At 46.4% G+C, this 18,278-nt stretch overlaps 1 protein-coding gene across 1 annotated transcript in view; it reads left to right on the top strand.

The window, feature by feature from the left end:
* LOC132243177 (cytochrome P450 4V2-like) overlaps positions 1–18,278 on the top strand; it is a 47,706-nt gene that overhangs the window by 10,783 nt on the left and 18,645 nt on the right. Inside the window, exons 4-7 of the mRNA XM_006274204.4 lie at positions 5,717–5,907; positions 6,321–6,390; positions 8,742–8,868; positions 14,740–14,931. Coding sequence (XP_006274266.1) covers positions 5,717–5,907; positions 6,321–6,390; positions 8,742–8,868; positions 14,740–14,931 — 580 coding nt within the window. The remainder of the gene's footprint in view (positions 1–5,716; positions 5,908–6,320; positions 6,391–8,741; positions 8,869–14,739; positions 14,932–18,278) is intronic.

Here is an 18,278-nt window from a genome sequence, read left to right as displayed (position 1 = left end):
AATTTATCTTGTTATTTGTGTATCTGAAAGGATTTAGCCAAATTAGCTATGTGAGGGCTAATTTACCAGAGCAGAGAAGCAGGGTAGATTAAGCTGCAGGTAATATAGCTATACTGTTACTGGTACTTGAGCCATTCTTCTTAGAAATAGGCTGGGCATCCCTATGCTACACACCAGTGTACATTATAGACTTGCCCCTAATCTGCGAAGGCCCTGCTAGTTACCTTTTGCTTTGTAAAAGAAGAACAATGAAGCCAAACTATTGCAAAGTACTCTGTGTTCTATGGATAGAAAGTATTTTATATGAACATCATCATAATCATCCTCACTGTCATTATATTCTGCTTTCACGTGTACTCTTAGAACAGGTGGGCAATTATATGGGCTGGAGGGCTACTTTTGGAATTTTGATGTGCTGCTGTTGGGGGTGGGGAGGAGGTACTGACCCAGCCCAGTGCAACGGAGGCAGCGGGGGGGAAATGATCCTATCTGGCCCCAGGCCTATCCACCCCACACTCACCACAAGGGCACTGGATGAGGGCACCGGATGGAATAGGCAGGTGGGGTCTCCATGGAGACTGGCTTGAGACCACATGTACAAGGCATGCTCAGCTGGTAGGATTGGATGGGCCCATGTGTGAGCAGGGAGTGGCATCCAAGAGTGGGGCAGGTGGGCATGGTCGGGATTGTGGGATGGTGACAGCACTAGGCCAGGGCCCTGGGCAGAGCCACAATCCACTTCCCACACATCCCTGTGATGGGGGCAGTACATGCAGGGTGGACAGGCTGGGGTACCTGGGCAGCAGAGCTGGGTCCGGCGGTGGAAGTGGAGACACTGGCAGTGGCAGCTGGGCAGAATGTGCCTGGGGGCAGAGCAATTGCATTGGCAATACATAGGGAGTGCACGTGGTTGCATGTACACCCCCTGAGATTGGCCATGACCCCCTGAGAGAAGTGCCGGTGGCACTTCCATTGGCGGTGGGGATCAGCCACTAGGGATGGTGGAAGGGGGGGCTAATGGGGCTCAGCACCCCAAACGCCAGGGCAACCTGGCCGCAGGCTGCTGCAGCAGGGGGAAGGGGTGCGCCGGGCTCACAGCCAGCCCAGCACGGCAGGCAGGTAGGTAAGGTTTGTTCCTTTAGTTTCTGGGCTTGGGGGGTGTGCGTGTAGAGAACAAGACCCCGTATAATGCAGGAGGGAGCAGGGTAGGGGCAAGGCCAAATCATTCATCTCCCTCCCTCCCCCCAGCTGCACTGTGGGGGGAGCCACTGCTCACACTGCAGGGGGAGCTGGGGAAGGGGTGGCATGTTCCCCCAGCCCCTTGGCTCCAATGCACTGTGGCCTGGATGAGCTGCTGGGCTCTGATTGCCCCACGACTTGGCCCGATCAGAGCCTCATTCACAGTGAATGCATCCCTGGCTGGGCCAGGTCGTGGGACAGGCGGAGCCTGGTGGCTCCTGTAGAGTTGCAGTGCCGGGGAGCCAAGGGGGGACTCGTGCTCCCCCCCCCCCCCCCCCAGCCTTTGCATGTGGCAAAGGTGGGCTACAGCTTCAAGGGGCGGGGGGTGCTCTGCCTATTCTGTGCCTTGCTGCAGCCTTTGAAAGTGGTGCAGCCAGCGTTATGTGCCTCGCTGCCCGGCCCACCCAGTGGCAGGACACACATGGTGGCGTGCTAGCCCTTCCTGGGGATGACTTAGGCAGGGCAGGACAGGGCAGTGGTCCTGGGGGCTCTGTATCCTCTGGCCTGGTGGCGCAGCTGAGACTGGCCCTGCTCCAGTTCTGGGCCCCCCTGGGCAGTGTGGGGCTGGGGCTGGACCGGGGTCGGTGCGGGGAGGCAGCCAGGACTGGTCCAGGGCTGAGGGGTGGTGGACGCTGGTGCTGGGTAATGATCCCTGGCATGGGGGAAGGGGCAGCTACATGGTTGCAGTGGACCCTGGTCCTAAACCCAATCCCTGTCCCAGCCTCACTCCCTCCCCGCCATGGCCCTTTTCCCTCCTTCTGTCTCTTCCCCTGCAGACTTTTGCACAGCTCTCATGCACCATGGCCCAGGCTGCCCCCTGAGCTTGGGCAGGATGGGGCCAAATGACTTGCTGTGGGCCAGATGGAATCCCTTTGCAGGCCAGATGTGGCCTGTGGGGCTGTGTTTTGCCCACCCCATCTTAGAATATTACTGCCTTAGTTGTGTTTACATAGGTGTAATGAATGATCAGAGTCCACAGCAACTTAAAGTACATGTGGTGGATTATATGTATGTTTATTCTGTATGCACACTTATCACAACTGCTGAAGGTAAAGGCTCTTGACATTATTAATCATGTTGATTACAGTAGTACTGAGGGACTAAAGAAAATTTCTAGAGACTCTACTGGGATAAACTTTGAAGTGCTTACAATCCGACACAGGGTGAGGAAAGAACACCATAAAGGCAGCATATGTTCTGTGATCATTGCAATATTTTTGAGGGAGGACTGGTAACTAGCAAGAGATTTGCTAACCAAGGGGCAAAGGATGGGGGAAGGAGACAGAGAAAAGTTTTAAGTGTCAATTATGTAAAGAGGGGATTGGAACTAATAGCCTGAATTGGAAGATAAAAGTCTTATCCGAAATGTAGAAAGTCTTATCCATGTTTTTTGTTCCCTGTTTGGGATGCTTTCTGGGAGGGGAGGGAGGAGGGTAGCCTGGGCCATCCAGCCTCTGGTTGTCAGGGTAAGGACACAAGTACATATGAAGCTATTTCAAAAGGAGACCGTTTCAAAATGTTACAGTCTAATTGCTGCATGTGGACAAGTAGGGAAGGATGCAGATGTAACAAAACTACTTCAGTTTTAACCCTGAATGAAAAAGTGTTAAAGTTGTAGTGATTTGCTTCATTTGTATCCTTCCCAGCTTGTATACATGTAACAGTTAGAAAGTTACAGCTTCTGCCCTTTTGAAACCTTGCCCTTTTGCAACAGCTGCAAATGCACGCATGTCCTTACCCTTGGTCTACCAGCTCTTTCCCTTCAGTTTATTTCCCTGAAGCCCTCTGATAGGGAGAGTACAAATCTAATGATAGAACCTGCTATTTCAAATATTTTTCACTTCATTGCCAATTTTCCCATATTTATTTTTTCTTTCTGTTTAGAAGTTCAGGATAAATCTAAACGGAGGCTGGATCACTTGAGCATGATCTCCCAGCAGTGCTGAACTCCTCAGAACACTGAGGATTAGGTTTTAAAAGAACATTCAGCATGAAAGTTTTAAAACAGGGGTGTTCACCCTTTGGCCCTCAGGCCAAATTGGGCCCACAGTGCCCCACAGGTCTAGAAATTTGGTGATGGGGAGTGGTGATACTGATTCTCTGCTGCCAAATCTCTGGGCCCATGGGAAGCCCTTGGCCCTGCACACTAAATCAGGCACCTAATCCCAGTGCCAAGGGCTAAATGGGGGTGGTGCCAGGCCCCAGGGCCTAATTTTGTTGCAGGGAAGTTTGAAGCGGGCAGTGCCGGGCTCCAGGATGCAATCCAGCGCACAGGGGGCAGTAGGGGGTGGCTCCAGGTCCCCAGGAACCAAACCTGGCATGCAAGGGATGGGAGGGGATAGTGTCAGGCCCCTTGGGACCTAGCCTTGGCATAGGGAGACAGGGGGATGGGAGTTGGTGGTGCTTGGTCCCAGGGCCCAATCTAGCCTGCAGAGGGGTCCAACACCACTCATTTGGCCTGGGTCAAAAGGTTGAGCACCACTGTCCTAAAAATATAAAAGGAGGTTCAGGAGCTTTTGGAGGCTTCCTGGTAATGAATTTTCACCCTACCCCATTAGGTGGCAGTTGTTGCTCTCAGCATAATAGAAGACATTGCTTGTTTGCTCTTTCTGCATGCAGACAGGTCTGAATGGGGCACCCAGCCCAGGAGAGGAAACTCAGAGCCAGGTGCTTGGCCAGCTCCTTCCCAGAATCACAGCATACAAGTTTTCTTTTCTGAGTACCACTCAGTAGTCATGTAATAATCAGGCCTCTGTTTCATTATAATTTTTCCTATCCTTCACTTTTCTAAGTAAGGGAAACATGAGGGTTATTATGAGTGAAGATGGGGTAGGCCAGGTGTGGGCAAAATACGACCCATGGGCCGGATTTGGCTGGCTAACTGGTTAGATCTGGCCTGTGACTGCCACTGCTGTGCTGTGCAAGGGGCCAAACCCTGCCTGCTCCTGTCTGGGGCAGCCTGTGCTGTGCTCCTGCTGATGGCCCCAGCCCCCACCATTGTGCAGTGTTTTTCAGTGGGTCCTTCCAGTACAAGTGCAGCTGCCCAAGTACTGCTTAACTTCCTCTGCCTCCAGCAGCTCCTCTTCCTCCTCCTGCCGCTGCTGCACTGTTCTGGTCAGAGGTAGTGCTGGGAAGCAGCGGCAGCCGTGGGGATGTGTGCAAACCACCACATGCCCAGTCAGGTGAGGAGGAAGATGTAGCTGGGCAGCTTCTGCCTCAGATTGCGAGGCTCCAGCTCCAACTCCAAGCCTTCACTCAGGAGCTGGAGCCCCTCAAGCTGGGGAGGGAGTCTACTGGCAGCAGCTTCACCCCTGCCTAGCTGGGTTTGTGGTACTCAGTACGCATCCCCATGGCTGCTGCTGCTTCCCCATGTTACTTGCTGCCCAGAGCAGTGCAGCAGGGGCAGAAGGAGAAGCTGCTGGAGGCGGGGGGAGCCAAGCAGTACCTGGGCAGCTGCAGCAGCAGCACTGTGCACTCTGGCCAGGGTCCTGACTTGGGGACAAGTGGGAATGCAGTGCAGGCTGCCCTGGGCAGGAGCGGGCAGGGCTCTGCCCTGTGTGGAGCTTTGCAAGGGCATCTGCAGGCCATATAGGAAGGACATGGACTGCACCTGGGCTGCTCACTTGGGCGAGCTCTTCTGCACATGTCCCATTTGCACTCTCCCCTCACCCCCAGCTGGCTCCTAGCATGCAGATAGTCCCCCCCACACACGTACACACACCTCTGCTCATACCCCACACACAGACACCTCCCCACCCCTGCCCACCCCACACCTCCCTACACTCCACACATACCCCCGACCCTCCCTGCCCTTCCCCCATGGTATACAAGAGTAAGAGTTTATTTTGAACTATTTTGCAATCACCCCTGTATACACTAATCAAAACCATAAATCAGGACAAAATTATTTTTAAAAAATAAAATTAAAATATGTTATAGTAGATATTTGATTTTTAGTGTATGATTTTTTAAATGTATAATTTAAAAAATATCTTCTGAAAGATTTTATGGGTGCAGCCCTCAACAGCTCACCAAAACTTTTTAAATGGCCCTCCAGTCTGGGCAAGGCTGTGCTTGGAACCTCAATATTTAACAATGGATTCTTATTTAAACTTCTTTTTGCCCATTACTGCCCCAGTTGCCTTCTCAGTGTCAGCTATGGTAGTCATATTATACCACCTATAGAAGGCAATGTAGGATTAGTAGAGTTCTGGATACTTCCACTTTGCCACTTCTTGTAAGTGCTATACATTTGGAAATGTTACAGATCATTAGAGCTGTCATTTAGAATTATCAGTGCATATTGGCCAGCAAAGATTACTCAAGCTACTGGCAACTTTTTAAAGTTCAGCATTAAGAATCACGCTACCAGCTGTAACTGCTGTTATACTGCAAAGTGTATATTCACTTGGAAATGTTATAATTTCTTTTGTCAAATGAATTTGTGCTACTTAATTTCCCACTTTTTACTTTGTAGCACTGGAGATAAGTGGCGTACCAGGAGAAAAATGATAACACCCACCTTCCACTTCACAATTTTGAATGATTTTCTAGAAGTCATGAATGAACAGGCCAATGTTTTGGCAGATAAATTTGAAAAATGTGTTGACAAAGAACCGTTTAATTGTTTTCTAGACATCACACTGTGTGCCTTGGATATAATCTGTGGTAAGTCTTAGGTATGATTCAACAATTGCTTGGGAATTGCAATAAATTAGGAGCTGTTCCAGTGCTATAGTTTCGGTTCTCAAGGTGGTTGACATAACCCAGCTCTGCTTATCTTCTTAAACTAAATGCCATATCATCAAGGTTGACCACATCTATTTTGATCCAAGTGTTCTGCTCTTTTTTGTAGCTGCCTGGACAGTGAATTGTGTTATGAGAACCCCCTCTTCATGGGATGAGAGAGGGCTAGAGAATCTAAAATGAGGGAAAGAAGAACTGAAACACTATGACCTGTTTCAGAAAGAAAGACTATCTTGTAGAAAATAATACTGTCCACGGAGACTGTAAATAACTGCCATTTACATTCATGTAATCCTCCTAATGAACTGGTGAACATAGTCAATTTCTCTTTCTAGAAACTGCAATGGGCAAGAACATTGGTGCACAGAACAACAAGGATTCTGAATATGTCCGTGCTATTTATAAGTAAGTGTAACACTTTCAAGTCTCTTTTTATAGTTTGTTACTTTTGGATTGAGAATGCCAATGCCATCTGTAGTGCCTGGGAGTTTAGACGAGCAGAATCCATTTTTGTAGGTTACTGTGGCCTCTGCAAGGAGAATGGTTCATTTGAGCACAGTGTGCCACGCTGCACTGCTTCAAACCTGTGTTGCCCATTGGTTGAAACGAAGTGGGGGGAGTGCATATACAGAGGTAGAATGCAGTAGAGGAGCCTCCATAACCTGTGCTGGCTCCAGGAAATTTGTGATGGCATCAGAAAGTGGGCTACTCTAACCTGTGACTCAGTTGCACTTCATAGCTAACAGGTATTGAAATAGGTTGTCACATGTCCTATGTCCCTGATTTACAGGGCCAAAGGAAGAAAGGTTGCAACACTGGCTACACAGAGCACAAATTTCCCGCTCACCTTGATTAAAGTACCTACCCCTAGAATTGGTAGGCATATTGATCAGTTAGGAAAGTGGCAAGACTGTCAGTGTTTGCCTGAGTAGAGGCATCAGTCTCAAAACAAAGGCTGACTACATTTCAAAGCCAAACAGAGGACAGTGACATTTCCAAAGGAGGTTTCATGCTGAGGGGATATATTTTCCCTTTCCAATACATAGTGGCTAAGAGAAATCTAATTAAGGGTTTGGAAAAATACTGATACCTTTCTTGAATGTGATTTTGAATTGGGAAGAACAAATAAACTATCAGGAAGATGCAGTACCACATAATACACATACTTGCCAAGAACTGAATTGAAAAATTATGATGGGGGGAATACTATTAAGGTATTTAAGAGATACTACTTGAGGATAAACTTTTTCTACAAGTGCCTGACCTTAGGAAGTTTATCTAGTTCCTCATCCAGGGAAGCTGGTGAAATGTGATGACAGCTAGCAGGACCTGCTGGGTGGGGAACCAATTGAAGAAATCTCTTCAAAACTGGACAAATACAATAGCTGATACTGTAATTAAAATATTAGTTTTTTCATGCTTGTTTTCCTCTTCTAAGCCTCCCTCTTTGCTCATGCTGTTTTTCTCTTTTTCTTCTCCCCTGTATTTATTGACACAGATATGTATATACGTAGGTCAAGTTCATATGTAGTTGATACATGTATGTATCTCATTTTTGGATTGCATTTAAAATGATTTTAAAAAGTTACAGATATTGAGATTCTGATTAAGTGGATTCTTAGCATCGCCCAAAGATTAAATAAAAAGACTCCCTTTGAAACATCAAATTGCATCCTCCCATCCATAGTTTCATAGTTGGTAGGATCGTTAGGGACCTGAGCAGGTCATCAAGTCTGACCCCCTGCCATGGCAGGAAAGAGTACTGGGGTCAAACGACCCTGGCAAGGTGTTCATCCAGCCTGCTTTTAAAGACCCCCAGGATAGGAGCCAGCACCACTTCTCTTGGAAGTTGGTTCCAGATCCTAGCCGCTCTGACAGTGAAGTAGCACCTCCTGATGTCTAGCCTGAATCTACCCTCTGCCAGCTTGTGACTGTTATTTCTTGTCATTCCTGGTAGTGCTCAGGGGAACAGGGACTCTCCCATTGCCTGCTGGTCCCCCCTGACTAACAGCCACTAGATCCCCCCTCAGCCTTCTTTTGGGGAGGCTGAACAGATTCAGGTCCTTTAGCCTCTCCTCATAGGGCCTGCCCTGCTGCCCCCTGATCATGCAGGTGGCCTTCCTCTGGACCCTCTCCATGTTGTCCACATCCCTCCTGAAGTGTGGCACCCAGAACTGGACGCAGTACTCTAACTGTGGCCTGACCAGTGTCGCATAGAGGGGGAGGATCACCTCCTTGGACTTGCTTGAGATGCATCTATGGATGAATGACAAGGTATGGTTGGCCTTCCTGACAGTGTCCCCACACTGTCGGCCCATGTTCATTTTGGCATCAATAATGACTTCAAGATCCTTTTCTGCCTCTGCAATGATGAGAAGGGAGTTCCCCAGCCTGTAGGTATGCTGCTGGTTCTTGTCAGTGTTGAAACCCATCCTGTTCTCATCAACCCACCCCTGTAACCTGTCCAGGTCCGAGTGCAGCCTATTCCTCCTAGCGTGGCTAGCGTGCCCACTTTTCCCCACATCTTAGTGTCATCTGTGAATTTGAACAGGGTGTTTTTTACCCCCTTGTCCAAGTCGCTGATGAAGATGTTGAACAGCCCTGCAGAACCCCACTGCCCACATCCCCTGAGGTCGAATAAGACTCGTCCACCACCACACGCTGGGTGCTAAGATACTGAGACTCTTCTGTTCTTGAGGAAGTATTGTCAAGTTGTTTTTAGAAATAAATGTAAGAGCATGTTTTTGTTTTGTTAGGATGAGTGATGTCATTCATCATAGACAGAAGTCTCCTTGGCTTTGGCCTGAATTTTTATACCCTATGTTTCAAGAAGGAAGGGAACATAACAGAAGTCTCAGGATCCTTCACAATTTTACAGATAAGGTAATCTCTTATTTGTGTTTCAAGTAGATTATAACTAATGAAACAACAAAATTTGTAGTCTAGGATTGCAAATTGTGAATGTGATGGTAGGTTGTACAACTATGGGGAACATCAGCTATCTCAGAAAGATACTTGACACAGCAACCAAATGGGTATGGTTCTTAGACTCCAGCAGAACATGGAAAAGAGGAGAGAACAAAAGAAATGCTTTGACTTGATACTACATTTCCCAGACTTTAGTCAGTGCGTGACACTAATTTAGTACTAGTAGGATTCATTTGTGACTAGTGATAAAAGATGAGACAAAACAGAAAAACACTGTAAATCATCTTAATTCCTTGCAATATGGAGGCTACTGAGTTTCTCCAGTGATCCAAGCACTTTAGGCTTTAATGGGAAAATATTTCAAATTAGAGTGCTAGACATAGAGTTGAAGACATGCCTATTGTAGGAAAATGCATCCCATTTACACAATGAATGAAACCTTCATAAAATAGTTTTCTGAAAGAACAAATAGCCCATCCTGGTTGTTTTACATTGGAGTGAAACATTTGCCACACTTGTAACAACAGAAGTACCGATTGTATAGATAGAAAAGGATGACAGTATAAGATGTTATGATGCAACTGTTCTGTCTGCATGGTTTTATAGCAAATATAGCAGAACCATTCCATCTTTAGCTGCTTTAATTGGGATGAGAGTTAGGGAGATTCAGTTAACAGACAACTAACAATGGTTAGGGTCCCTGACAAGCTATTATGATCTGACAGTCAGCAGCAATTGCCCAGTTGCTTAGACTTGGCAGAAGCAGCCCCACCCTGGCTGATGAGCTAGCTGGCCATTGTTAAGGCCTCCTGATTGGCTGCTGGGAATAGCAGTATGTCCATTTAACTCCAGCTGTGGCTGCAGCTTGGAGCCCAGCCAGCAGTTATTTCTGAAGGTCTACTGTGGTAATATGGGGGCAAGAGGAGTCTGCATTTTGATTCTGATTTGACTGATGGTGACTGACTGTAGCAATGGAAGATGGGCTGCAGAGGTGGTCAGTGGTATGGGGTTGGACAGTGGATTGGAGCTGGTGAGTCATTGGCAGAGGAAGATGGTGATGGAGGATGGGGAGGTGGGAGATTGGCGTGCAGACAGCAGTGGATGGCAGATGAAATTTACTAGTGGTATACAGATAAAGGTGCGTGGTAGATGAGAAGCAGTGATGGGGAAGTGGAGCTCAGTGAATGGTGGACTCAGTACAACAGGCAGATCTTGGATGGCAGCAAACGTTTAAAGCAACAGAGGGAAGACATTACTGGTAAAGGTAATTTTGGTTTCTTACAATAACAGAAGTGAAGTGAGCAGCTATGGTTTTAAAGCAGATGTTTTATTTGAGGTTTTCAAAGTGCATCCGGAAGATTTAAATAGCTTTATTGATTTTACGAGTCGTTGAATGTGGACGTTTACATTCTACACCACTGAAGAAAGGGTATGACTGATTTTGGAAAACCTATAATGAGATAAGCAATACCCCAGGGCTCAAACATATCAGGTTCTTGTCCGCTGAAGCAGCCCATGAAAGAGTAATTACATTAAGAATGTAATTAAGAATGTTATTGGATTTAATAATATCAGAAGATATTAAGCAAGGTTGGAATGTCGCACCAAAAAGGTGATAAAAGTGTTAAAATTAGGGATAAGTTTGAACAATGTTGAGCAAGGCAAGAGTAATTTTAAATGAAGACTCAGGAGAGAGTAGGTTCCCTAGTGTAATTACCAGTGGAGGGTAGGTAGCTGTAGTGTAATTACTAGTGGAGAACCTTCTACTGGTAATTACGCTAGGGCTATACTTGGGGGTTCATTATCTGTTTTGAACAACCCATGAGGTGCAACACGTATGGGGTGGAGGGGCACCAGGTGGCTAATAACTGCAAAGCAGCTTGCAAATGTAATTTGTGTGGGGAAGAAGGGCATGTTTTTAGAACATGTCCTATGTCCTTTGCAACTAGAGTCTGGACCCTAGGGGAGGAGCGCGAAGAAACCCTGGAGGAGACTGTATATGAAGAGAGGCAAGAGGAGAGGGGAGGAGGCAGGGAAAAAAAGGGAGGTGATACGGAAGACCCTGCAGAAAAGTGATGCAGAAGAGGAGAAAGAGATGACAGGTGTATTGGTGGTAGAAGTGGCACAGGGGGAGGCGATGATGGGCAAGAAGTAGGAGAAAAGGGAAGAAAGTGGGAATCTGCAATAAGAAGAGGAGGTAAATGAGGGGCAAGAGGAAGTAGATAAAGAAGAGGAGAGGTGGGATGCCTTTTGACAAAAGGAAAAAATCTAAATAGAGGGACACAAAGAAAACTAAAATATGTGAGGGAGATTGGGAAGAGAAGCCCAGCTTTCCCCCCTTGTCCTCCTTGGTGCTATCCCTGAGTGGGCCATGGAGGTGCTAGAGCATCAAGGGGGTGGAGAGACTGAGGGTTTTCTTGACATTTAGGAGGTTCATAATCTGATTGAGGTAAAGGAATGAGAGTGGGGGGAGGGTGAAATGGACTTCCCAAGCTATAAATACTGAGGAAGATGTATAACTAAAGAATATTTCTTCTTATGATGTTGGTGGTTGCATCCTTAAATGTTCAGTGTTTTAACAAAGCACTAATAGAAAACAGTGGATTTAAGCCCTTAAATCCTAAGCCCTCCTTAGCACAGATGCAAGAGGATATAGGATGTCTGCACAAGAGTGGCATTCCAGGTGAGGAGGAATACAGACAATTCAAAAGCTGTTGGAGGTGGGGTGCCTCATTTTGGTCAGGGTCCAATGAGAACAGATCTGCAGGGGTGGCAATGCTAATAAGGAGCTCCACAATTAAGGTGGTAAAAGTGGAAGAAGTTATACATGGTTAGTTGCAACACAATGTTAGTTTTGAGGTACAGAGACTGAATTGTTAATGGGTATGCCTCTGCAGAAAGAGAAACGATCTTTTAAAGAAACTAAGCAATGAAGCAGGAGCAGTGGTAAAGAGGAGGGCTGGGGAGTATTTTTTCAGGAAGGCAAGAGGCAAGTAAGATGGAAGAGGGTTTTAAGAAGCTACAACAGAGAATGCAGTGGCTTTTAAAGGAAACAGAGAGGGGATGGCCCATGAAAGACAAGATGGAAGAGGCATGGTTTTTAAGCAAGGTGCAAGAGAAGATGTTTTTAATGCATGCCCCTTAGACAGAAAGAAATTAGGGCTGGTCTCCATACTTCTCTGCCTGGATCAAGTCAGAAAGAGGGGAGATTAAGGCAGCCCAGGAGGAGGAAGGAGCCCAAATGGAAGGGTAGGAAGAAATACCAGAGGCGGCAAGAAGATTTTATGAGGATTTACACGAGAAGAGTGAGGTGAATGAAGGGAGGACTCGCAAGTTATTGGGTGAACTGGAAAGGAAGGTGGGGGAAGAAGATGCCTGGAGGATGGAGGAAGAGGTGACATTAAAAGAAATGGGAAGCTGCCTTAAGACTTTAAGAATGGAAAGAACCTGGGCAAGGATGGACTGTTGGTAGAATTTAATATAAGGTTCTGGAGTCTTTTAGGGCCATATTGTTGGAAGTGTTTAAAAAGATTTAGAGAAGAGGTTGAAGAGGAAGGATTTTACATCTGCCATTGCTGTTTTATTGTTCAAGAAGTGGAACAGAGAGTACAATTAGGACTGAATGAACCATGTTTTCATGTCAGCCAAGACCGTGAAGACCTTGGAGACAACTGAAGTGAAGAAATGGAGAAAGACCGTAGACTCTTATTCACACCCAACTTCTAGGACTTGAGTGTTTTACCTGTTGCATGTTGAGTACCTATTTTATGGATTTTAAGGCATTTTATTGTCATACTGTGTTACATGTTTGTACATGTTTTATGACAATGGGTTTTATGATTTGGTATACTGGTAAAGATTTTTTACTGTAGCTACTCTATTTACTCAAATCTAAGATGACCCTGAACATAAGATGACCCTCCGATAATGGGATTCTGTATGTGGAAAATGTATAAATTTGTTACAATTTTCCAGGTATGGAATCTAATTATTGGAGATTTGCCTTAAAGTTGTCCCCTTCCCACTGCTACCGCGGGGAAAATAAATCCAGGGGTTAAGTACTGCTCCCTCCCCACCGCACTATTGTAGAGTCAGCTCTCTGAGCACATGGAAGTGAGGGACAGATTTGAAAACATTGATATAGAGTACTGGGGGTTGGAAGGAGTAAATTGGAACATGTAAAATTCAAGATGAATTGTTTGTTACTTTTCTGATAAATAAAAATTAAAAAATAGTGTCCCTGGATCTAGTACTCTTTGGTTTTCTTGCTTCTGACCCTGCTCAGCTCTGTTTCTTTCTGGACTCTGGGTTTTAGGAACTTGGCTCAACTGTGGTAACTCAATCCCTGACCCCAGGACCCTGATTGAATTGGTGATTTGGACTCTGCCCCTAGGTTTCTTCCTTGGATTTGGTAATGTGGTCTCTGATTATAAAACCGTGCTTCAGCCTGTAACATGGATTCTGCTCCTAGAATTCTCTTGATTTTTGGCTACCTTGGACTCTAGCTCTTGTCTCTGGCTCTGCTCTGGTGGCCTACCAGGCTGCCTGTCCCAGTCTTTTCACAGCTATTGCATTTTCCTTAAGCAGAAGCTGTATACACCCTTTTAAAGTAGCTAAAATGTATGTTTCTCATTATACTTTTTGAAAGAGTACCTCATTATTGTGTGTATCCCAGAAGCAGTGTGCGGGAAGCTGGAATTGAAAATGAAATTTTACCTTTTTTTGTGGAAATTAGAGCATGATCACTCCGATATAGGGGCTATAAAAAGAATGACTGCAAAACATTAATGTTGTACAGAAATGGAGAAAGTACTTCTAAACAACTCAACTTTGTGAACTGGATATAATGAACTATATCCGAGGAGGAAAATAAAGGACAATAAATATAAATACTGCTTACTAGGTTAGAGTGAAGAGTATGTTAAACATGTGAGGTGTAGTGTGTTTTGGGTATTTGTAAGGATCATAAAAAGGAACTCTAAACTTAAAGTGTTTCAACAGCCAATAAGAATTTCTTTATGAATACTCTATGAATCTCTCCTGCTTATCATTCAGTTCATTATGCAAACGTGATTAAAATATTGAAGTATTGCAGTCTTTTAATTCTTTAGACTCAGAGCACTCTATACAAATGAATTATTACTTAAGGCTTCATTTACTGCAGTGGCAAAGATGGGTGCGTTGGAAAGTATACACCCACATCTTGGACCAAAACATTGGAGCCATTTCAGGCCTGGGTCCTGATTCATCTCACTTTTATGAGCAGCAGTTGTGCTCTTTGAGATCCAGTGCAAAACAGCCATTAATTTCAGTAGTGCATGTTAAAGTCCCTTTAACACACTAACTTCAGTGGAAGTGAAAAAATAGTTGGATGCACCATCACACTGATGGAATTTGAAATCTTTTGCATGTTGGTTTGTATTTTTTGGGATGCAATATCACAACATAGGTTTGCTCTGTGAATTAGCCTGATAATGACAGTTACCTGTGCTGATAGTTGAGAAGCAAAGGATGACAAAGGAAAAGGGTATTCCTGTTTATGGCACCAGCCTATTTTTGCCCCCAAACAGCTTTTTTGTGAAAATTTAGATCTTAAACATTTAGATTTTAAATGATTCACAACAGTATTGTCTTCAAACCCAATAGATAGTAAAAGAAACCAAAGACTAAGGGATACATGTTTTTCATCTCCTGCCACTGAGAAGTACATATTATAGAGTCATGGATGTGGTTGCTTTTTAAATATCTGGACTAAAGTTTATTTTGAAAGTATAGTTTGGTAGACTGTGGATTCTAACCCTGAACTATATATGTTTGTTTCATAAGGTTATTAAGGAAAAGGCTTGTGAGCAAAACAATTGTGAAGAAAGTAAATGTGACTTTGATGGCAGCTGTGAACAACGTGGGTCAAAAAAGCGGAGAGCTTTCCTTGACATGCTTTTGAATGCAACCAATGATGATGGGAGTAAACTGAGCTATGCAGACATTCGAGAGGAAGTGGACACTTTTATGTTTGAGGTACCGTAAATATATACATATACAGATAGTTTCTTCCTTGCATTAGAAAAGAAGTTTTACTTTTAGTATTGAATCCCTACAGCAGTAAATAAATAGGAAGAAATTAAGAAATCGATACCCATGTTACAGTTTACAGTGTCATTCTTCAGGACCTAATGTATTCGTGTATGTATTATATATATTTTGTGTAGGGGAAGAAGTTTCTTCTTTATCTTCCTGTTTAGTTATTGCCTTACATAGCTTAATATGCTGGGTATTTAGATTCCATTACTTTTATGGCTTTTGTAACATTGGGTGATCAGAACTGATAATAAAGGGGCCTGATTCACAGTAACATTATTTCAGCGTTATGCTGATCTGTCCTCCCTAAGGCTGTTTAGCTAACTACACACCATGGTGGGCAGCATGATAATGCTAGCTATTACTAAAAATGCTCCTTTTTAATACCCAAATCTGTGGTCAATGAATGTGCTGTTCCATTCTATCCTTTATAGGCCCTTGTAGAGCATTTGCCTTCACTGCGTCCAAGCGCATTCTAATAGGGTCTTAATGAATCTTCCCTTATTAGACCAATTCTAGTTTTGTAACCTATGATCTTAGCAATACTGGTTGCTGACAGATGTGGAAAAAAAACAAAATGGCACCTTATTTTTTAGCTTGGTGTGGCCTTGTGCTAAGTGCAGCACATGCGCAGAAGAACTGCAGTACATTGACCTGGCTTGCCCAGCATCTGTGTAGATCATGTGCTTTAGTGAGACTTTTGGGTGCTTTTATCTATTTTATTGAATCAGCTATTAGATAAAAGTGCCAAAAAGCCATGATGAAGCACCCAATCTATATAGACTCTGGAGATCTGGGTCAAACTAACTTGGCTTTTCTTCCGGTAAAGTGCCGGGTTCCCCGTTCCCCAATGGCCACTGTGTTTTGCCCCTTAGTGGTAGTTAATGGTAAGGTATGTTTTTATTGTGTTTTATTGTGCAAAGTCATATTAACTTCCATTTAAGTCCTGCCAACCCTGACTGTGGAACTAATAAAGGAATTAAATAGTGTGTAAGAAAGCAGTCCTGAGATAGCTGGGTTTGTGTTGACATTCAGCAGGACCCTCATGGTGACTTTGTCTGCCAGGCGCAAAGGTAACAGACCACATGAGATGTGTAGGTCCATGCTGGGCAGGGGCCGGGGGGGAGCTGGTGGTTGTGGTCCATGTGGGTAACTAGAACATGGGGGAATGCAGCAGAGAGGTCCTGGAAGCTAAATTTAGGCTTCTAGGGAAGAGGTTGAGGTCTGGGGCTTCCATGGTACCACTCCCAGAAATGCTTCTAGTACCACATACAGGGCCAGGCAGAAAGGCAGAGCTCCAAAGTCTCAATGCATGGCTGAGGCGATGATATAGGGAGGAAGAGTCTAGGTTTACTAGGAACTTGGGGACCTATTGGAACAGAAGGAGCCTATACAGGAGGGGTGGTCTTTATCTGAACCAAAATGGCACCAAACTGTTGGCATGTAACATTAAAAAGGTTGGGATAAGAAACAACAGGGATAAGAAACAGGGAGGGAGTACTCGGATGAAATGTGGAGAAGACGAGCATGAACAAAGATTTACAGAGTAAATATCAGGGCCGCTGATTAGGCAAGCCCAGCTAGGCCAGGCACGTGAATCATCACCAGGGATCCTGGTTTTACCTGATAAAAAATCACAAATTCTCTGACAAAACCCCCAAAATCCATGATTAAAATGAAAGCCCCCCTTTCCCCAGCCCCCTGGCTCTGCTGTGCCCCTCGCTTCCCCTCACAGCCCCCACAGCCCTCTGGCCCTGCTCCTGCCCCTCACTTTCCCCTGCAGCCCCCCCAGCCCTGTTGGTGCTTCTCACCCCCCACTGACAGCTCCTGTTCCCTCAGCCCTGCTGGAGGGGGCCCACAGCTGCCAAGGCTATGGGGCCAGGGACCTGGCTCTGCAGCCCCCTGCCTCTGGCAGGAGGTGGAGGCTGCTGTAGCAAAGTGGAGCCTGGCTCCCCGCACCCTCTCACCCCTGCCTGCTGCTGGCTCGGGCAGGGAGAGCCAGCTCCCCACCATGGCGTGTACTCCCAGGAGAACCCATGCCCCCCCAGATCTATGTGTGGGGCATAGGCACGGGCTGCCCATTGTGGGCTTGGGCTCCTGCCCTGCTGCCCTCCCCCAGGGCCTCTGCAGCCCAGTGTGTGACCCAGCACTGCAAAGAACAGCGGGGCCATGCAGGAAGGCTGCTTGCCTCTGTGAGCTCTGTGCTGCCATGGTGATGCATCCCCTGTGCATGGGGCTACAGTGAGGGATGACAGCGTGTGGTTGTTCTTTGCAGGGCCGGGTGGCACATGCTGGTCTGTGGAGGCCCCGGGGCAGAGCAGCAGGGCGGGAGCGAGCAGCCTGCGCCCATGCCCCACACACAGATATGGGAGGCACAGGTCCCCCTGCCCCCCGGGAGTGCGTGAAGTGGTGGGGAGCAGCTTCTCTGCCCCTATCCTCGCTGGAGCCCACAATAGGCAGCCTGCCCTGCCCCCTCCCCGCTTACAGATCTGGGGGGCATGGGTCCCCCAGGAGTGTGTGCAGCAGCAGGGAGATGGCTGCACCCTCTCCCCTACCCCCCAGATGAGCTGCCCATGTCCTTGTCCCACTCCCCGCCAGGGCCTTGTGGCTGCGCATATGGCTCTGGGCCCCAAGCCCCATGCACCACCCTGCAGCTGGGCAGCAACTCCAGCCCCTGCCCCAACCCCTGCCCCTGCTCCTGGCTAGTTCCCTCCCCTCCATGGAAGCCTCAGGCCTGCCCCCTGCCCCCCTCCCTGCCCATACCTGTGGGAGCTGCTCTCCAGGCTGCCTGGTGGCCATGTGCAGTGTCAGCCATGCCTTCCCATCACCTCAGATTGTTCTGGAAAGCTTTGTATTCACTTCTCTGTGGTTCTCCTGGCTTCTGACTTAGCTTTGGCTTTCCCTGATCCTGATCTTGGATCTTCCTTGAACCTCATGTCGTGGAAAAAACACGCTGTAGAATTTGGAATCAGGTCAGGTAGAAACTTTATTTCGATAGCTATCGGAGAGAGACCCTTACAGGAAGATTTCTGCTGTGGCCTCTCTAATTCACATCCAGGGCAATTAACCTTTTATAGATTCAAGACAAAGGGTTGCCTAAACTAGCTTTTCCCGCCTTGGGGCTATCTGTCTTGTGTCTTTCAAGACAGTTTAATGGTCATCTTCCTCTTATCTAAGGAATTTCTCTCTTCCCCCCTTGAGGCCTTAGCCATCCTTTGCTTCCACATTTCCCCCCTTTGAGACTTACAAGTCTCATCTTATTCTATTTCTATTCCCATGAGTCTCTC

This window comes from Alligator mississippiensis, chromosome 2, assembly GCF_030867095.1.
Source record: "Alligator mississippiensis isolate rAllMis1 chromosome 2, rAllMis1, whole genome shotgun sequence".
Lineage (NCBI taxonomy): Eukaryota > Metazoa > Chordata > Crocodylia > Alligatoridae > Alligator > Alligator mississippiensis.
This window is presented reverse-complemented; position numbering and strand designations above follow the sequence as displayed.